The 23287-nt window shown below is 31.1% G+C and overlaps 1 protein-coding gene across 1 annotated transcript; it reads left to right on the top strand.

The window, feature by feature from the left end:
• The first annotated feature begins 17808 nt into the window (after positions 1–17808).
• LOC129314238 (homeobox-leucine zipper protein HDG2-like) lies at positions 17809–23078 on the top strand. Its single transcript, XM_054957601.1, is given in 14 exon segments — positions 17809–18162; positions 18382–18590; positions 19046–19266; positions 19353–19470; positions 19547–19735; positions 20169–20621; positions 20901–21002; positions 21084–21281; positions 21387–21561; positions 21634–21753; positions 21756–21904; positions 22005–22100; positions 22190–22595; positions 22687–23078. Coding segments are annotated over 12 exon segments (2295 nt in total). The 5' UTR covers positions 17809–18162; positions 18382–18482; the 3' UTR covers positions 22556–22595; positions 22687–23078.
• Positions 23079–23287: the final 209 nt, after the last annotated feature.

Below are 23287 nucleotides of genomic sequence, written 5' to 3'. Positions count from 1 at the left end.
CTAAGCTTTGAGTAAGGCCATTCATGCCACTTGGACAGTGCAGCCCAAGGGGGGAAAAAAGACACAGCCGAAATTGAATGCACGTGGTAGTGTGCCTTCCATCAGGACCGTTCAGATGAGAATTAAACGGTTCATATTTTATTAATTTATTTTTTAAAGTTATAATATTATATATTTTGTAAGTTGATAACAACTACTCATGAGATTGGTATTATTACTGTTACTCTTTTGTATTTTTGCATCATTTAAAATAAAAATATGGCTAAAGTGCACTGGTAATCCTTGAACTTTACCAAAGTTTCAATATCCCTTAATTTTATAAAATATTTTTTTAATCCTTTAACTTTAATACAGTTTAGTTTCATTAAAAAAAAAAAATCTTATATTGAATTTTAGAATATGAAAAAAACATTATTAAATGTTAATATATTAAGTTTAATTTTTTAAAATAATGATTGACATAAAAAGTAATCATTTGAAACTAATAAAGTTAGAGTTAAAAAATTAAAAATATATTTTATAAAATTAAGAAACTAAACTGAAATTTATGTAAAAAAATACACTTTAGCTTAAAAATTTTAATAAAGTGTAAATAGAAAAAGAAGATCCAATCCATGATTTAGATTTCATGTAGATGGCCCAGATGAGAAGTGCATTTCATTTAGGGGACATCTCTATTTTTACAAGTAAAAATAATGCCCCAGGTTCAATGTCATCAATCATGAACTATTTCAGCTTCAGGGTATCAATAACCAGCCTGCTGCTCGCGCAACATTCGGTTTCGTGCATTTGACGAAAAGGTACATGCATGTCGACTTATTCTTTAAATTAAACATAAAAAAAAATGCAGCTTAACAGAAGCCAAATTTCTCAAACTAAAATATAACTCCAATCACAAGCCAAATTTGTCAGATCAGCTTCCTAAAAATATAATATAATTCTATAGTAGAAGTAAATTTGAAGAATAAAAATAAAAATACCAAATATCAAATGTATTGCATGAATTAGTTACCAAACTGGCAAGTTGACTCGTTAAAATTTATGTATTCTGTCAAGGAAATTGAGTCAACTATGGCTTATACGGTATCACATTTATATGGAAACTAAGCCATAGAATACGTCCACTGTAGTAACTAGTATGCCTGCGAGAGTATATATCCCTCTTCGTGAAGCTGATATATAGTCGAAGATTGGAAAATATTTTTCAATGCTACGTTATTTAATTACCTTTTTATGATGTTGGTTGGAGAAAGGAGAACGAATACAATTCATACAACAACCCAAACTGCCCTGCCAATATTCTTAAACAGTAGAATTATATATCTTCCTTCCGCGATCCCATCAGAATCAATAAACCGGGCCAAAAAACGTTTAGAAATTAATATAGACGAATATTCTGAACATTTATTCAAGAAGATATACATATTCATTATTATTCCTTTCGTTATCTTTCTTTTTTCTTGATGATAAAAGAAAAATTTAATTCCAAATATACTATATAGTTCTCATCAGGACGCCTACCAACTCCGGTACTGAAGTAAGAAGGTGTTTAAAGTTCATAATAAATAATCTACCAATAATAACTATATATATATATATATATATATATTCAATGAACAATATGCATTTAAAGATCCGTGTCCAACATTAATGGAAGATCAAGCAATTAATATTTTTATGCCATTTGATCGGGCTTTCAATATCAATCTAACATGTACTCAAGCGAATATAGGACGTATGTTTTGTGGGTTAAGCAGCGTAAAACGCTACTTTATTGCTTTGGCATAGTGAATATTGACTTGTTCTTTTTATACACGGTAAACATTATAAACTTAGTCTCGCGCTAAATAATTAGTATAGAACAAAGGTAAGAGTAATAAATTATAGAAACATTATAACGACTGTGGTGGAACATTGATCATGATACAAAAATCATTATTCTTTTAAAGTTGAATGCGGAAGATAATGAAGCCCAATGCATATAAAAGTTCAAAGTTTGAAACCACTAAAGGCAAAATTATATATATACACATGCATTAATTAATTGCACCTACAAAAAAAGTACAGCCACCAACCAAACAATGCAAGGGCACTGCTGAATGCATGCATATGGGTGGTGATCAATTGCCCAACCAAAAATCCTAGGCTTCGCTGAGGCAAAATTGAAGACTTGAGATGATCTAAACACGACCTCTAATCACATTCATTCCTTTGTAAATACAGGTCGGGACTGTAGAACAGAAACAGGAAACGCAACTCTTTTAATCACATTCATTGCTTAAATAAATCGGGATGGAGGACAGTACAAATTTACATGTATGAAAGTTCAAAGATCCAAGTTTAATCGTATCGGATATGACATATGAGATTTCCCGCATTAAATAATGTACAGTCACACTGGAGATGTTTGGGAGAACAGAGAATTTTAGTACGAGTTACATGGAGAAATGCTGTTTTTAAAAAATTATTTTGTCATATTACTACGTAGTTTTTGCTGTTTGGATCAAGGAGTATGTAAGGAATAAAGGGGGAGAATTGCGTGTTTCTACGCGTTACTGCAGAAACTAAGATTTCTACGCGTTACAGCAGAAACTAAGATACTAACCTACATGTTGCAGAGAGTCTAGTGGCCGTTGTACCATTAAAACTGTGGTTTAATGAGCATAGGTCATGAAAATTAATTCGATTGAGCAGCGGGGTGACAATCAATAATAAAGCAAAGGATAAAGAAATTGAAGAGCCAATCCTAATCCTCCCTCTATCCCAATTTACTCTCCCAACTTGATTTTATTTAAACTCATTAAATATGAGAAGAATGTAATATAAATTTAATTTTTTTTATTTAGATAGAGGTCAAATTGAAAGTTTATTAGATTTTTTAATTAAAATTAATGATTTAACCACGTTTCCTTACTTATGAGGAAGGGAGTATAGGAGTACCTTGTAATAGGGATAGGAGGGAATATAAGATAAATTTAGATAAAATTACACATATCAATAAAGCTTATAAAATATAATTTATAATCTTATTTATTTAAAACAAAAGTATAATTTTTTTAAAATACCTTTCATGTAATATAACCTTGAACGATTGAAGAGAGGAGATTGAGAGTGAAAGGTAATACTATACATGCACATTTAATGAAATTTTATTTTTATTAAATTATCATATATTTTGAAATACCCAGTCACTCCCAAAATTATCTTATAGCTTGAGAGGAAGGTGTTATTGCCAGACGCATTGGGGAAGTCGGCAATTAATTAAACTACACTCAGTCCAACTTCGCTCAATATCCTATGATGAGTATGTACTCATCTCCTTCGTTATCTCTTCTATATTTCATTTATAAATCACTTCATTTAATTTTTCTCGTAAATTTTTCTATTGGACTTCTGTTGAATATGGAGGAGAGAAAACATGTTAAGATATGTAATTTTAATAGGAAAAAAATGAAAAAATTAATAAATTTTTAGGGAGGATTAATGAGTTTTAAATTTTTTCCTAATTTCAGTTAGACATATTAAAAGTGCTTTATAAAGAAGTATATAAACCCAATGACACACTCGGACACCATATTTTGAGCCATATGGCTTGCTATAAATCTATGGATTTGTCATGTTTTTCCCTGTCCAATCTCAAAATAAAATAAATAAAAAATCTACTTTCTCACGGAACGGCTTTTAACTTTGTGCGTCAGTTGAAAAAGTAAATTGTTTACTTGTATTATGTGATTCGATTTAGAACACGTCAACATGTTGACATTTGTTTTTTCCGGAATTAATATTAATATATATATATATATAATAATATATATGCATGATCTTGTTTTTACCGAGTCATGATCAAATAAATTGTCCCCAATGCACGTGCCATAACATCCAAATAAAAAGGAAACAGAGACTACTGGTAGTATTATGGAAAAAGGAAGAGGCAATTAAATAGGAGACTTTGAAATTGGATAGATTTCCCGCAACAAGGAAGTTCAATTAAGTTGGCCTTTTTGATAGAGTATATGTATTTAATGGTACCAAGAAGCATGACTTAGCTTGTCCATGGACTGGCCATAAGTCCTTCAATTGCGCCGGTGCGGTGCCGAGCCTCTCTGTATTTATGTTTTGAGACTACATTTTCAATCCAAGTTAGCATGGTAAATTTGTTGGACACTGATTTTTTTAAAAAAAAAAAAAATTCATTCCCTTGCGTGTATCGCGTGGGTTTGGATTTTCTTCACGAGAAAAATACAGTCCCTTTTACGTTATTATGCATGTCTAAGAATATTCAAAGATAAATGTTGTAGAATTTAAGAGTGCAGGCAAGGATGAAAAGGAATCTTCTATTTGAGCGTTTACTACAATTGAAATAGAATGAACAGAAATAGTTTATCAATAAGAAATATTTTGGGAGGATTTCAAATGAAGACCGGGAATGTGATATTATTATTAGTGAGTTCCAAAAGATTATAAAATTTTAGTTTAGTTTAAGGAGATAAAAATGAAAATAATTTTAACTGTAACAAGAATAAAATATCATTTACTTGTTTAATAGAATTATTAATTATTAATTTTCTTACTTCACTCATTAATTTAATAAATATGAGTCGACATCAGTTATTCAATCATAAACAATAATGTCAATTATTAAATTGCTAACTTTACTCATTAATTTATTAATATTAGTTGTAAATTACTGATAGGTATTGTAATTTATAACTGATATTAATAAATTAACAAATAAAGTTAACAATTTAACAAGTGAAGAGTATTTTAATATTTTCATAATTAAAATTATTTTTATTTTTATCCGCTAGATTGAATTAAAATTTCAAAACTTTTTTGAGACCCATTAGTAATTATGCCACATTCCTGATCTTTATTTAAAATTCTCCAAATATTTTTCTTATTCTAACACGCTTTGCAGTTCTTGTAATGAAAGTTTGGCAATGATAACGATCCTAATGTATATAATACCTTAATTTTCATTCAAGAGAAAGAGAATATACATCTTCTTTTTTACCAAACTAGTAAAAGTGTTAAATTCGCTGAATATGGTTTTTCTTATTAATAAGACTTAAACCTTTCACTTTATTTTAAAAAAATTAAAATTGACTCCCTCCAACTTTACTTAACCTAGGTTAAATAAATCTATTCCCTTTTTTAAAATTTTTTTTGTTGAATCATTCCACTTAAAGAAAAAAGCATACAAACTAACATTTACCCAGTATTTTAAAGATCATTAAGGGTCATGATTTTGATCCTAATAATATTCTCTTTGTCCCAAATTTTAACATAATTTTAGATGTATTTTGCTATATCTTAAAATATAGGATAATTTGAGAAAATTAACATTTCATTAATAGTAATTTTTAAATATTATACTTTAAGTGAAAAGAGAGTTGAAATAATGTTGCAATATAATGATTAAATATATGGAGGTATTTTTGAGAAGTTATAGTTTTATATTGAAAAAGTGAGTTTGTAAAATGTTATCAAAGAGCTTTATTTGTATGCATAATCCTATCTTAAATTACCTTATACTCCCTCCATTTCTATTCACTATAAGAAAAACTATCACTTTTAATTTATTTTTTATATAAATAAAATCATATTTTTCAATAGACATTTATTACAAACTTTTTAAATTATCCCTCATAATTTTATCATTCATAGTCATAAGAAATAATTAATGAATGTTTGATTAATATAATTTAAAAAAATATTGTAATTCAATTTTTTTATTTTTAAATATAATTAATTAATTTTTTAAAACTGTGTAATATAGTTTTTTTTTAATAAAAAATCACAGGAGAGTATCTTAAAATAGAAAGAGTATATTATTTAATAATTTGTGGAAAAATTGAAATAGCAGGCAAGAAATAATGAGAAAAGAGAGTTGAATGACAAAACCTCAAGCTCGACCTAGAGAAGCTAAGTTGCATGAGTTCACTCGTGTGGCTCTGACTGAGCCTATGGAAAGAGGGAGAAGACCCAATGCGGTGGCGTTTCAATTTACAAGAACCAGCGGACAAAGGAGAGAAGACCTTTCCCAGGTTTGACGGTTTGACCTAATCAATTCAATAGGGGAGAGGAGAAGAAAAGGTAGTAGCACTCGAAGAAGCAGAAGACTCGTCGTGTGAGAGATAGTAGCTAGGGTTTACTCATGCATTTACCTTTTCAAGTCAATGATGACAATTATGGTCGTGGGATCCACTTGCCTTTGCCTTCAACCTCATGACAGCTACGACCCCCTCCATTCCCCAACATGGATTCCCTCTCCCTTCTTCCTCTTTCTACTATCTCCCCTCCACTTTGCCTTTTTCTTTCCTTTTGTTATTTTTTTAATATATCATTTATGAAGCCTCCAACTACCCGAAAATAATACTGAAACGCTTCCGGTTATAAAAGCGATGTTTTTTGTCTTGTGGCTGTATGCTGTACTTTAATCAGATTATTCCACGAATTAGCTCTGGTATAGATCCGCTTTCTCCTTGACCGTGTTTAATAATTAAATACTGCTCCGTTCCTTAATGTAAAACGAAATTAACCAATTTCGCATGACCTTGAAATTATAACAAATATGTAATTTTCTAATTTTACCCAATTATTTTGCAATTAATAATCATAATAAATTGTTAGTTTAGGAATTCAAATAACAATAAATACACAAGGGGTAAAATTAAAAAACATTAATTATTCTAACTTTATTTTATATTAATTAAGGACTAAATAAAGCTTTCAAACTTTGTCTTCTATTAAGAAATAAATTAAAGGGAGTGGATTTATAGTGACACATTGGGAAAAAACGTATTAGGAAATAGGGGACACTAAAGGGGGCAATGGGATATAAAGTATTAATTACGGAGAAAGTTCAAAACGATGGGTCACGAGAGTTTTAATTGAAAGGAGCAAAGGAATATTTAGATGGATGATGAGAGATATTCTTGAGGGATTGGATAAATTAAATTAAATAAAGGCAGAATGAGGAATAATTGGTCACAGGAAATGAATAATAGGAAGAGAAGACGTAAATAAAAAAGTACAGTAAAGACTGGAGAGAGGGAAATAGTGAATGGCGTGACAGGGACGGGGGTTTAAATATTTCCACAACTACCTTCATCTCATGCGTGGAGCCACAAATCTTTCTAGATCCTCTCTTCAATTTATTATTTAAAAAATAATAATAAAATTTTATCAAAATATATAAATAACAATTAAATTTTTTTAAAATGTCATAATTTTTTTAAAAATCTCTAAGTACCTTTATGATATTAATAATTTCAAGTTAAATGGTTAAATTGTTTCTTATTTAAAATAAAAAATAATAATGGGTTCATGTGAAAAATTATGATTTTTTGTTTATTTTTTGTAATTCACAAAATAACAAAATGTGACTGCTTAAACAGAAGTTATAACTAGTTATTTTTAGAACTTGTACTTTGATGGTAAAAGAAATTTCACATGGAGAGTTGTAATTTCTTATTTAATTATTGCTATTCACAAAATAAAAATTATAATTGCTCAAATAAAAATTGTGCTTGGTTATTTTCATAGCCTAGATTTCAATGATAAAATAAATTTCATGTAGGAAGTTGTGATTTCTTGTTTAATTTGTGTAATTCACATAATAAAATTTTAATTGGTTATTTTTAAAACTTGAACTTTAATTATAAAAGAAATTTTACATCAAAAGTTGTGATTACTTAAATAAAAAGTATGATTGGGATTGGTTATTTTAAGAACTTGTTCATCAATCTTAAAATAAATTTCAGATGAAAAGCTGTAATTTTTTATTTAATTTTTGTAATTCATGTAATTAAAATTATGCTAAAAAAAAAAGAGCCAGACCTATTATTTTTATTTTAAACAAAAAGCAATTTAGTCATTTAATTTAAAATTATTAAAATAAAAAAGTATTTAAAGAGTTCAGAGGAACTATAACATTTCAATAGATCTTATTATTATTTATATATTTTGATAAAATTTTATTATTATTTTTTCTTATTTCTTTCTGCCTTGCTGTCCGTTACGCCAAACCCACGCCAGCTTGCTACCCCTGTTCTTTTTTTTTTTCTCAAAAAGTTACTGGTTTATTAAATTATGCTGCAAATAATAAATATATGCAAGTCTCCCAAGTGTAAGTTAAATGCAGGGACCTGGAGATCTTGAATCTAGTCATAAGAAGAATAGCAAAATAATACTTGACTGATAAATAGTTCATCACTTCTGATCTTCAGACTATTTAGTCACCACAAATGCCTGATCAATATATTATTCGTCTGTGTGTGTCTTTTGACTTGGAATGATTTGTTTTATCATGGTTGTTAGTGTTAGGCTAACCAAGTATAAGTATATTTGAGCAGATAAAAGTAAGCTTAATAACCAATATACATATACATATACATACATGCATGTGTGTGTGTGTATAATAAAAGAATGATCTGTGTAAAGTTGAATTATGAAGTTTTATGTTAAATCCTCGTGTCTCTCCATTACTCTTCACTAATTTCCGACACCCCACCCCCAAAAAAATATATTTACAGGTGGTTACTCTACTTCTAGATAAGTAGTATCAGATTTAGATTTCACTTGAGACTTTAAAAACTTATATTACGCACTCGTTTGAGTTTTAAAATGGGATTGATCCTCTTTACAACAATGATAAGTGTGGGGAGTGATTTACTTTGATCATCCTCATTGACTCGGTTTGCTCTGTAAGTTATTTGCGATCCACTTTAAGTGAAACAATATTATTTCTTTAAAATTTACTCTCAAGTGCCCAAAATATAATTAATAATTATAAAGCCCCTTGATATTACGAGTTTACATTTTTTTTAAATAATCAACAAGTCCTTGACCCACCTGCAATTCATACTTTAAACTTTGATTCATTATTACTCAGTCCTTATAATTATAATTCAGTTATAATTTAATTTCTGAACTCCACCTCTTACAACTTAATTTCTATAGTTTCGATCATTTAAATATAATTGTATATTTTAAAAAGTAAATTACAAAGATTAAAAATATTTTAAATTTTTAATATTATATTATCTATAAATATTAAAAGGTTTGGTAATTTAAAATACTAATAATGAATTTTAACATATAGAGACTACTATTTTATTATTAAAAAAATAAGGACTGAGTTATAAGAATTAACGTTTAAAAAATGAGTTATAATCGAATCAAAATTTTAGAGATTAATTATAATTGAGTAAAAGCTATAAGTATAAAATAATTCATTTTTTCTTTTTTTAGTAAGTATTAGAAGCATGCTTCATTGACAGTAAAAACTAAAAAGTATCTCTCTGAAAACACTGAGAGTAATGAATAAAACATCTCACAAATGATTATGAATTTACTCTGTAATATAAACACATGGTTCTTAAGTATAATGTAAATAAGTTTGACATACATTTATCAACATCCCCTCAATAATATTATTATTACTATTCTAATAATGGCAGGCGCTGGAGCAACCACCAAAGCTGTCCAAGCTTTGTGTCAGCACTGGAGCCACTTATGTAATAAATGATAACTTCTTCACAAAACGACGACCATATGGTCGCGTTTCAATCATAAGGCCCACTGTTGACGAATGCCTTGGGCATTTCTTATTTGAGGTGTTAATATGTAATAATCACATTAATTTCATAAAGGTCCCATTTGGAGTGTATCGTGCTTGGTTTTCAATATCCAATGTTCCATGGAAAAGCACCTGTGTGTTTGACATTTTTCCACCCAAAATAAGACATTCATTTATATGTTAGCAGATAGACTTGATTTGTCACTTTTTACATTTTATCTTGATCAGCTGTTTCGACTTCGAGCAACAAATAAGCGCGTAAACTTTTACAATAAATTTGCGATGGATTCACAAAATTTCCATCACAACATTCATGGCAAAAAATTTTCAACGGATTTTGTGGTGGATTTGCAATAAATTTTGTTATGAAATGTTTGTTCAGAATTTTTTCGTTAACATTTGATATTGACTTCGAGTTCAGCTTCACCTACAGTGATACTACGGGGCAGGGGGACAGATTATCACATAGGATTAGTTGATATGCTATACATAGATGGTTGTACTCTGTAGTCTGTACTACCGTGTTGACATTTTGAGAAACGAAACGACCCTTCGACCCTTAGTAAAATTTATCTTGGCCACAGATCTAACACCTAATGTTTTCAGTACATACAAATAATGCACGCCATCCCTTGGAGCTCTCCTCGACCAGATTAAACGCAACGTTTGACTTTGGAAAGCAGGCAGCTAATGCCCTAGCGAAATCAGTCACCTAATGCCAATTAACTGTTAATGCAGTTGAGTCATACCTGGAGGATTTTTTTTTTTATTTTTTACAAGACACACATGAACTATTTATTATATAATTTTTTTCTCTTACTCCTAAAAGATTTTAATTTTAAGGCAAAGATCAATGAATTTAAGATTTTCATTTTTTTTTCTCATGAAAAATGCTAAAATCCAAATGCTAAAATCGCTAATAATGGGATGGAGGGAGTAAGTTCACAACCTTCAAATCTATATATATATATATATATATATATTATATCTATATATATACTCCCCCTCTGTTAAAAAATATAAAATATTTTTAATTATCTCACCTTTAATAAAGTAGTACTACTTTTAAACTAATTTTATCTTTTTATATTTACCCATATTAAATATCCTATAATAAATATAAAGCCAACATCAATAAGTGTACTTTTAAAAAAAAAATGACAATGATTACATATTAAAATACTAAAAATATCTCACATTTTTAAACATCTAACTTCTCAAACATGCATTACATTTTTGAATGGAGATAGTATATATAAATATAACCTTACTATCAATATTAGGATATAAATGGTACGTATATAATGTGACTTGGATGTTAATTAGCGTGTGCGTGTATTCATGAATTAACAAAATTAATGAAATTCACATGAAAATTAACAAAGAAAATATGCGCGAGATTAAACCACGTTCAGTTCTGGTGTTCCTCAGATGATGAAAAATTAGATCATCCAGATTTTTAATTCGGACGGTCCTGACTTATAGTTTTATTTTCATATTTATTTTATTTTTATTCAAATAAAAAAATATAAATAATGATAAACCTACTCCCTCTGGATAATGCATATTTAATTAGATATTCAATTTAATATTAAATATTTTTTTATAATTTTATAAATTAATTATTCAGGTGTACTCTGAAAATTTAAATTTAAAATTTTTAAATTGCAACATTTTCTTAATTTTTGTAAAGTGCCAGTTGGAAAATTATAGTTATATATATTTTTTAATATTATATTTGCTAAAATAAAAATGTATAAAAAATTATAAAAAATTTAATGTTAAATTTAGTTTGTCTATAAGCATCTAAATGATCAATTTATAAAGATTATAAAAAATAAATATTAAATTTACCATTTAAATTAAATTTATATTGTTCAGATTTATTAAAATTTTATAATTTTTTGCAATAAACATAAAATAAAATATAAAAATATAACTTCAGAAACAGGACCGTCCAAGTTGTTCAGGTGCTCGCCAAGTGTTTAGCACCAAATGTGGATTGAATCATTGAACCCAGAAGTTCACGACATTTCGTCACTGGGATAGGTAGCACGTTACTATTTGCAGAGTATTTCATATTGTTTATATTTATTTTTACTTTTATACCTTATTAAATATGAAAAAAATGATAAAAAATAATTTTTTATCTTGATTAATAATAGAAGTAAAAATTTACTAAATTTTATACTACTACAAAAAAACAACACTTTATTTGATAGTTATCTTAAATCTTATTGCAATAAAATTCAAAACCTTTTTTTAGGCGAATTGCAATAAAATTCAAAAATTATGTGGCTTTCATGTCAAAATTAGCCAAGTATTTACAAAATGTCACAATCATATTAGAAAATAAACATAAAGTACCCAACTCATTTAGAGAAGTAATATACTATATTACTGCTATAACATTGCTATCATCAATAAGATAGAGTTAATCCGATTTATAGTTTTCTCAATTTCAATGAAATATGTTAAAAATAATTTATGAATAACATCAGCGGAGTATAAATTTGTTTTTATGTGTTTTTAATTATGGTGAAGAAATTAAATTAACTCTGATTTTTTGTGTTCAAGTTTAAACAACGAGACAGATGTTTTGATTACAACGAGGGAAATCCTCAAAGAGGTGCAATATAATACATATATATCTAATCAAAACCTTTATTTTCTGCGAATTGCAATAAAATTCAAAAATTGTATTAGAAAATATTTACCGTCACAATCATATTAGAAAATAAAAAAAGTACCCAACTCTTTTAGAGAAGTAATATACTATACTTACTGCTATAACATTGTTATCATCATTAAGATAGAGTTATCAGATTTATAGTTTTCTCAATTTCAATGAAATATGTAAAATTAATTTATAAATAAAATCAGAGGGAGTATAAATTTGTATTTTAGTGTTTTTAATTATGGTGAAGAAATTAAATTAACTCTGATTTTTTGTGTTCAAGTTTAACACGAACCAGAGTGTTTTGATTACAACGAGGGAATAGGGATGAAAATTTGAAGCGGGGAGAGGGGCAAGATAAACATGAGCGTAGTAATGATGGGGCATTGACATGCACACAGTGTTGCGGACGTGGCTCGTTTATATCCATCCATTTAACACACACACACACACACAACAACACACAAACCATAAATCCATGTTCATTAACTCTACATTCGAATGAATAGAAATATAGAATCAAGACATGGTGGTTCTGATTTGCTTAATTTTAATAAAAAATATAAAAGTTAAACCACTGCAGCACAGAAATATAAATAGCATGATTCTTTTTGAAAAAACTAGTCACTCCGTATTAACTTACAAGACATTTTTAAGAGATACTCCCTCCATTTAAAAATATAAAGTATTTTTTTGAGGAGTGAGATGTTTAAAAATGTAAAGTATTTTTAATGTTTTGAGGTATAATTATTATTTTTTTAAAAGTATCCCGATTAAAAATAATTTTTATATTATTGTAGGGTGTTTAATAAGAGTAAGGGTTAGTTAAAAAGTAAGTAGCTTTATTGAAGATAAAATTTAATTAAAAAATCTTTATATTTTTAACGGAAAGAATATTCAATATCTCAAAATATAAAATACTCCAATAAAAAATATTTTTAATAATAATAATTTTTTAGTATCATCCTCTTTCATTATAATTTTCTTTAATATTCTTTTGTAAATTGAATATTAAATGAAAGATATTTTAAAATTTGTATATTTTTATTTTAAAAAATTAAAAATATATTTAATAAACTCTATCAATGTGTTATTTTTTAAAAAATATTTTATAAATTGTGATGAAGGGAGAACAACCTAGTTCTTATTTCTTGACATTCATTCCCGCCCAGCTCCTAATATGAGCACCCCCTCCGGTACGGCCTGCATATAACTAAGTTTTCAAATAAAATGAGGTAAAAAAAAAAAACCTGAGCACATATAAAATTTTTATGAATAGAATATAATATTTTAATTTTGTTTATAAGTTACTTTTAAATATATTTTATTATTAATAAAATTTTAAAGTTTATTAGCTATGTTTAAAAATTTAATAATTTTTTAACTTTACCCCTACTAAATATACATATTTTAAGAACTTACTTTCTTTTCAATATTTAATGAAGGATAAATAAAAGATTTGTGATAAAAATTTAATAAGACAGCTTATAAATGGAATCAAAAAAATTTCTTAAGTTAAAAAAAATAGACAGATAGCTAGGTTTTGATCACGTTTTTTTTTGGTATAATTAGGACGTTCGTTTTATGAAAACCATGAACATGTCTTCTCATTCAAACAGATTGATTGAAAAAGGAAAAAAAAAAAAAGGTCTCTGTTCGTAAGATTGCAATTACTACTTTCCTCCTAATATATAATATTTTTTAAATTTTAAATAAAATTATATATATTAGTAAAACTCATTATATACACTTTATTTTAAAAAAATTAAAAAATTATTCATTTAATACTTTATTCATAAAAGAAATAATAATTAAAAATACAATGAAAGGTTAAATTAAAAAAACTATTAATAAAATTTTATGTTCATTAAAATATTTTATAAATTGGCACAAAAGTGGCATTTGCATACTCACTTCCTTCAACACATTTATTATTATTACTTTTAATAGAGCATCAATATATTTATTTTTGATAAGGTTGAAGAGGGTCATAAATTAAAGATGCACACCGTGCGTCACGGGCAGGTGTCATGTTTTTTCTGGAATTTATATTTAATGCTTTCTATTCAAGGCCCTCCGTATATTCAGAATCGATGGGCTGGCGCATATTCCCTTCCTACAAATCGTAAATTAACCCAAAAATTTCTGTAAATATGATATTTAGCATTTTTAAATTATTTTTTAAATTTTACTCTTATATTTATTAATGCGGGGTTCTTATGTAGCATGTGTAAATATCATGTGTTCTAATTCAATTCATTAAATAATAGTTGGGTTTTTTTTACCAGTTAAATAATATATAGTTGTTAAGGTTAAAAAAAAGAAAGATGAAAGATATTATTCTCTACAATTATCCCTCTCACTCCATAAGTAAATTTTGTGATATAATTAATGATACAAGTGTAAAAATATAGCCATAAATGTTGTCTTGGATAATTTTTTTTTAAAAAAGAAATAATCGACAGAGATACCATGTATCTGGTAGACTCGTGATTAAATACCGTATCATAATTATTAAGGAACAAAATTGTACATGTTGAGTTGGCTTCATTTTTGGCCAAAAAATTTGTCTTCATTCATTTCATATATTTTCATAATTTCTACATATTCCGTTCTAATGCATATTATTACAGGTAATATTGTATATGCAGGACTTTGCTCTCTCGCTCGGATTTGTAATGAAAGTATGCCACAACCACTATCTAATTACTGCACAAGACGCAATATAATATTTACATTAAGGAACCAGGAAAACTTAATGTCGTCTCATTTAATTGTATGACGAGTCATCAAATTTCCAACTGATGGCGATGGAGAATCAAACGTCTGATAAAGGGGTTTTTTTTTTTAAAATGTTGTCTTCTATGATGTAATGAAAAAAAAGACACACGAAATTTAATTAATTGGGTCATATATACATACAGTTCCATGCATGTGATGAATGAAGTGAAACACACACGTCACACGTGTTATATATACAGTGTTTGTAAAAATAAATAAACAATTAAATGTATGTACTGCTTAATTGCGTCCACATGTTTGTAAAAATGTTTTACGGTCTTACTAGGTCATACGATCTCTTATCATAACAATTGACTCAATTGTCCACGATATAAGGAAGAAAGTGAAGGAGAGAGAAGGATGTAACTTTTTAATTTAATAAACGTGGGATGACATAACTTGTAATAAAGCGATCAAAACGATAACTAACACGTCAAATGAAAACTTGATGCAAAACGCTATAATATTTCGAGAGAATTACAATCATCAGGCTCATATAAAAAATTAATTATTATAAAGTTTATTAATATTTATTTAATTGTTAATAAACTTTTAAAATAATTAATTTATTTGTATGGAATTTCATTATAATTCTTCCTAATATTTTTGGTGCCATGATAAAGGTGTGCGAATCAATTTGCTTATCAATTGAAAAATTTGAAACTGGGTTGTTCTCCCCAACAATAATTTTAAAGGTGCACCGTGATGCAGTCATATCACTTAATGTATTTATGTTGGATTCAAGCTCGTCAAAAAAAAAAAAAGGATGGTTTTCAAAATTTGAAACGGAGCGTCAGGACTGAGGATAGTAAATATACGTTCGTCCCCACTCACCATTACTAATTTTTCAGATAGATAGGAGAGATTTTTTACAAGATAATCAATTCCAGTTTGTTTTCCATGTACGAGACCCTATAGTAATTAAACTAGATAGGAGTATAGAGTATTCAATTGATGTTTTAATAAAATAAAAAACGTCAAATTAATCGAGATACCATTAATAATAGCAACATGGGTTATAATTAAGTGATACTCCTTCAATTTTAATTATAAGACACTTTTAAAATAAAATATTACATGTTAGTAAAGTTCATTAAATATACTTAACAACTTTATCTTTTCCAATAAAAATATAAACTTTTAAAAATGTCTATTATTAAATATATTAAAAAGAAGAAGATATAAAATTAATTATAGAGAGAGAAAGATAATATAAAAATTGATACATTTAATAAATCTTAATCTAGTTAAAATATTTTATATTTTAAAATGAATAAACTTTTTTAAAAGTGCGATACAATTTGAAATGGAGGGAGTATATAATATCAATAATTTGATGATTGAATGCTTGTTCACGCGTGACAAATTCTATGCCATCCTCTTTGAAGAGATTAAAGATATTAGGATGGTGACAGTATCCAATACATTTCAGGAAAGCGCACGGAAATTACTAATCCATATCCAATATAATTTGGATTCCGTATCAGCTGCAAGGAAGATATATCTTCATCTCGTAATTTTCGTTTAAACTCTTTTACCTGTTTTGGCAGGAGTCCTATCACTATTTAAAATATAATTTTTAACCACCATGCAAACAGACTTCTTCATTCTCTCGAGTTTTTCTGTGCGCGCATATGTCAATATGTGCCTTTGTAAAGAAAAAAATTATCACTGCATATCACTCCGATCCTATTAATTGATTTATAACAGGACCATTCATGAGAAGGCGCCTTTATACTTTTGTTTTACAAGATGTTTGAAAATATAATTTTATCTCGAGATGCTTTCTCTCTCCCTGTTAGCTCACGAAACCATTCTAAAAAAGCACTCCTTTTGTTTTTATTTGCAGGAAAAAAAATGTATTACATAGTTTAAAAAAATCAATTAACTATATTAATTTTGTTTAAAAATGAAAGAATTGAACAACAATACCGTTTATAAATCATGTTAATTAAGCATTCATTAATTATTTTTATAATTATGAATGATAAAATTATGAGAGATAATTTAAAATGTTTGTAATAAATGCTTATTGAAAATATAATTTTAATTATATAAAAAATTAAAAGAATAGTTTCTCTTATAAATAAAATAAAGGAGTACTCCTCTCATCCTATTTATAGGATAGAGAGTATTTATTTTGATTTTATTTATAAGGTACTTCAATAATTATTATGTTTATCTTTATCATTTTGTCTCTATTAAAATGTTGAGAAGCTTATTAAATGCTACACTATTTCATTTTATTTATATCATGATGGTGATAGAGAAATATACAATTAATGATCTATTCTATTTTTTAGATAAAGGTAAAATTGTCTAATTATTTAAAATATCATTGTCATCTCTTATATTTAGAGATAAAATAAACTTATAAAAATACTTATATATAAAGAGGGAGGAACTACTAGAGAGTGTAAGGCATATCCGAATTGAATACTCAAGGGTACTTAGTTCAGTTACGGGACGATTGTGGGGAAAAAATAGGCGAATTTTTGATGGTATCATTGGTGTGGGATCGGACCAAAGCCAAAAAATTTAACGCAGGTAAAAAAAAAAAAAAAACAAAGCAAAAACCTTAGTAAGGTTTGGTTTGGCAGCCGTCATTCGTTGCACCATCAACTGAATAGTCGCGAAAAAATATTGGATCCGCCAAAACTATGCCTCTTCCTCTCTCTCCCTCTCTCCCTCTCAAGAGCAATTACACCTCCTTCGCCCACCATTAAATGCATTTGCACCCTCTCATTACGCTCTGCAATTACTCCTCCTCCTTCCTCACATCTCTCTCTCTCTCTCTCATTCTCACTTCCTCCTTCCTCCTCCTCCTCCTCCTCCTCCTCCTCCTCTATCTACCACTCCCTGGTAGGTGAAATATCTTCGCTCAACCCATACATGCTAACTTTGAATCAGCTTCCCAGCCACTTCCAGGATCGTCACCTTTCTCTTCCTCTCTCCTTTTCTTTTGTGATTGTAATTCTGACATTTTTAGCTGGCTGCTCTTTTAGTGAAGCAGAAAGTTAGGGCTAGAAGCAGAAAGGAACGATTGCTGCGCCTGAAAGATAAATACCAGGAGAAGAAAGTCTTAACTGGATTCTTCCAGATCTTCCTGGAGCGAATATATGTATATATTCAGTCCTAATCTGATTTGGGTTGACTACATATATTACTCAATCAAAAAAATCCTAAAGCAGATTTCCGTTTCTTTTCTCTCTTGCTCTGTGTGTTATTATATTATAGCATTTCTTTGGCCAAGGTAACCGCAACCCGTTTTCGTTTTAGCGGTCACCTTCACTTCTCGGACTGCGTAGTCACAGTTTTTTTTTTTTTTAATTTCTTGCAGAGACCAGAGCGTTTACTGTCAGAAACATAAATAAGGATCTCAGAAGTCAAGCGGTGGTGGGAAAACTGAAACAAGCTGGTTAGGGCTTCTGGGTGAGAAATATGCCGGCCGGGATTATGATTCCGGCGAGAAACATGCCCTCGATGATCGGAAGGAACAACAACGTTGGTGGTGGGTTTGGATCATCCTCGGGCCTTTCTCTCGGTCAGGTCGGTGCTTCACTGATTCATTACACCTTTCGATAATTTTGTTTAATAAGATGCTAACTTGATCGCTGCGTCCGTCTGGATTAATTCCCCCATTATTAAAATATCAGAACTCCCAAGTCTCACTGTTTTGTTAGTCCGAAATTTGGTCGCTACGAAGCGAACTGTACCAAGAAAATCCTTTTCGATTCTCGAAAACCACGCTATATATTCTCCTTTTCTTTTCGCTGTTTGAAGCTACCCACTTCCATGATTGGGTTTCCCCAACTAATAATCTCGTCAATTGCATATCTTGTCTGTCCAATTCTTAAAGAATAAAAAATTGTTTTTGTTAAGTAATTTAAAATTTTTGCTCGTTCGGTTGTTTGTCTGGAGTGAACTATTTTCTCGTATTGTTTGTGTTAGATTGAAAAACAATAAGCCTTGGGAATCTTAAAGATCTGTTAGAAATGTTCCAGCAGCCAAACATGATGGAAGGTCAGCTCCACCCAGTACTGGACATGGCTCCCAACACATCGGAGAGCGACATCCCCCGAATCCGAGACGACGACTTCGACACCGCCACCAAGTCCGGAAGCGAAAACCAGGAAAATGGAGCCTCCGGCGACGACCAAGACCCTCGTCCCAAGAAGAAGCGCTACCACCGCCACACCCAGCACCAGATCCAGGAAATGGAAGCGTAAGATTAAGCTATAACTCCAATAAACGACTAGTATCGGTTCGATTTCAATACTAATTTTTATATCGTATTTGACTTTTTTGCAGTTTCTTCAAGGAGTGCCCTCACCCCGATGACAAGCAAAGGAAGGAGCTGAGTCGTGAATTAGGGTTGGAGCCACTGCAGGTCAAGTTCTGGTTTCAAAACAAGCGCACACAGATGAAGGTACTTTATATGTTGATTCGGTGCAAAATATCATTCCTTTACCGAGTTGCTCACAAAGATATGTGATGATTTGCAGAACCAACATGAGCGGCATGAGAACTCACATCTCAGAGCCGAAAATGAAAAGCTTCGTGCAGATAACATGAGGTACAGAGAAGCTCTTAGCAATGCCTCCTGTCCTAACTGTGGTGGACCAACCGCTATAGGAGAAATGTCCTTCGACGAGCATCATTTGAGACTCGAAAATGCCCGCCTGAGAGAAGAGGTGCAATAATTTCTTGCCAATATAGTAGAACTTCTTCGCCTTCAAATTTTTCTGTGTCTAGAAACTGCTGGGCTATATATCTTCTCAAAAAAAGTTAATTCCACAGTTCAATCATTAAAAATTTACTCGTTTTATTTTCCTTCAAAATTCCCTGTTTTTGCTGATTCAGACATCATTGTCAAACACCAAATTTTACCTTAAATTAATTGGTGCCCAACATAGGAAAGAAATATATGAAAATAGATGCGAGACTATATTACTATATTACACGAATTTCAAATGATTATTGAAAGCAATTTGAAAAATATATTTTCCAGGCCCAGCCACTTGGTAAGAAATAGATTATTTATGAACAATAATCTCTTGACAAAAAATCAATGGGGAGTGTGTAGTTATATCTAAGGGTTCTTGAATTTGTTGCCTTGATGACCAGATTGATAGAATTTCAGCAATTGCTGCCAAGTACGTGGGGAAGCCAGTGGTGAACTATCCGCTACTTCCTCCATCTTCAGTTCCACCACGTCCCTTAGAGCTCGGAGTGGGTGGTAGTTATGGTGGACAGGCAGGGATTGGTGGTGGGGACATGTACGGAGGAGCCGGAGATCTTTTGAGGTCGATAAGTGGACTCACCGAAGCCGATAAGCCGATGATAATAGAGCTTGCCGTTGCGGCTATGGAAGAACTCGTGAGAATGGCTCAGATGGGTGAGCCCCTTTGGATGACAACCCTCGATGGCTCCACGACTGTGCTCAATGAAGACGAATACATGAGGTCCTTTCCTCGAGGAATTGGCCCTAAACCCGGTGGCTTGAAATGCGAAGCTTCACGAGAAACTGCACTCGTCATCATGAATCACATCAGCCTTGTCGAGATTCTCATGGATGTGGTACGCCTTTTAATTTCTGTTTGCTTTCCGATGGCTTCTGCGATTTGCATTTTTACCATGAGTTGTTTTGGGTGTGTGTACTTGATCGTCAATTCCAAGCTAACTATGATAAAAATGATATATAATAATCAGTAACAACCCCATAGGCATGGGTTTCTTTTAAGTATTAAAACACATGGAATGTTTCTATTAAATGACTTAGTAGCAATCACTCAATTAACATTACTCAAGTCTCGCTTATATATAATTCACTAAGATCTTATCAAATATTTTGTTCAGAACCAATGGTCGACAGTGTTCTCTGGTATAGTCTCAAGAGCAATGACTATGGAAGTACTATCAACGGGGGTGGCTGGGAACTACAACGGTGCCTTGCAAGTGGTAAGCACGGTACTAAATGCCAAAAACAAACATCGTATACGTACGTAAAGATATATGAAAAAGTTGGAAACCATTTTGCAGATGACAGCAGAGTTGCAAGTGCCTTCACCTCTAGTGCCAACTCGAGAGAGTTATTTCGTGAGGTATTGTAAGCAGCACGCTGACGGTACATGGGCAGTAGTGGACGTCTCTTTGGACCATCTTAGCACTGCTCCTGTCAAATGCAGAAGACGACCTTCTGGTTGCTTAATCCAAGAAATGCCCAACGGCTACTCTAAGGTACGCACAGTATGGAATGATTTATATACATACACTGACATGTGTGGGATCTGATCTTCTCTGAAGGGCTTGCTGTTTTGTCATTCGTTTGTTTTGGTGCCTTAGGTGACGTGGATTGAACATGTAGAAGTGGATGATAGAGGTGTACATAGTCTATACAAGCAGCTTGTTAGTTCAGGCCACGCATTTGGCGCAAAACGATGGATCGCGACCTTAGATCGACAGTGCGAAAGGCTTGCTAGTGCCATGGCTTCCAACATTCCCACCGGTGACGTTGGAGGTATTAAGATTCTTGGTGTAATGTTTTGAGTTGACAATAACATATAAATAATCTTTGTCGTTGTCTGATTAGTGATAACAAGCCCAGATGGGAGGAGGAGTATGTTGAAGCTGGCCGAGAGAATGGTGATAAGCTTCTGTGCTGGAGTTAGCGCTTCCACTGCTCACACGTGGACGACTCTCTCTGGAACCGGGCGGATGATGTACGGGTCATGACCCGAAAGAGCGTGGATGACCCGGGAAGACCTCCTGGTATTGTTCTCAGCGCTGCAACCTCTTTTTGGCTTCCTGTTCCTCCCAAGCGAGTTTTTGATTTCCTCCGCGATGAGAACTCCAGAAGTGAGGTAATTGCGTTCGCTACATTACTTGTATTGATCTGTTCCATTTCCGAATCAATGGACTTTACTGAAATTAATTCTGAGGGATATCATATTGACATGACAGTGGGATATTCTTTCCAACGGTGGGGAGGTCCAAGAAATGGCACACATAGCTAACGGACGAGATACAGGCAACTGTGTGTCGCTACTTCGAGTGAATGTAAGCTCGTCTCCTTTTATAAAAGAAAGAAATTATTTTTCTGCAAGGGAATAATCCTTACATGAATCAAATTGCTGTAATATTTGTAGAGTGCAAATTCGAGCCAGAGCAACATGTTGATACTGCAAGAGAGCTGCACGGACTCAACGGGCTCTTTCGTCATATATGCTCCTGTAGATGTAGTGGCCATGAACGTAGTTCTGAATGGAGGGGATCCCGACTACGTGGCACTTCTTCCTTCTGGGTTTGCTATCCTTCCCGATGGTACCACAGCTCATGGAGGTGGCATTGGTGAAACAGGCCATGGTGGATCCCTCTTGACCGTTGCTTTTCAAATCTTGGTCGATTCCGTTCCCACCGCTAAGCTCTCACTCGGATCTGTTGCTACTGTCAATAACCTTATTGCCTGCACTGTTGAGAGAATTAAGGCTTCTTTATCTTGTGAAGCTGCCTGATCTTCAGCTATACTGCTCTAGGCTAATTAATAAAAGCCTGGTAAGCTGTTCTTCTTTGTTGTGTATTACTGACTCGGCGTACCGTTGCTGAGTCTATGTGGTAATTTGCTGTGTTATGTTGAGCCTTGCAGTTGAGAAGAGAAGAGAAGAAGAAAAGGGTGGTGGTGGTGGGAGCGTATATAGAAGAATGAGGTGAAGTCAAGAACGCACCTTGCATGATTCCTTCTTAGAACCCTTAAAAAAAGAGTGCTCAGAGGGATTAAGGTTCGGGAATTGACTTTCCCCAGCAAGCTGAATTAACTGTGTTCTTGAATTCCAAAAGACTGCAAGCATAGACAGAATTAGTTAGTTTTTTGGTAAGTAGGGTTTTCAATTAATTAGCTTCAATGTTGACTCTCTTATTACTTCAATTGTTATATATGTGTGTTTCAGAAATACTAGTTGATATTGGGAAGCATGCCCCATATCACACCTTTTGTCCCATTCCAGGCATTTGAAAATGGAAGAACTTTATCTCCCATCACTTATTTTAACTTCCTTTATTATTAGTATTCCTATTATTTATCTAATGATTATGTGGTAATTACTAATTAGGATTTGCTAAGAAAGATTTTTTTCAATTATGGCCTGTGGCTACGAGCTTCAACCAAATATCATTTAAGGGAAGAACAAAAATCAGTGACTCCCGGGTCAATCCGTATCAAATTGTATGGCTGGGGTTAATATTCTGTC

Source organism: Prosopis cineraria, unplaced genomic scaffold (assembly GCF_029017545.1).
Source record: "Prosopis cineraria cultivar Desert tree isolate PC_DT_omini unplaced genomic scaffold, ASM2901754v1 PC6, whole genome shotgun sequence".
Lineage (NCBI taxonomy): Eukaryota > Viridiplantae > Streptophyta > Magnoliopsida > Fabales > Fabaceae > Prosopis > Prosopis cineraria.
Note: the sequence above shows the minus strand (reverse complement) of the source record. Positions and strands in the feature narration are given on the sequence as shown.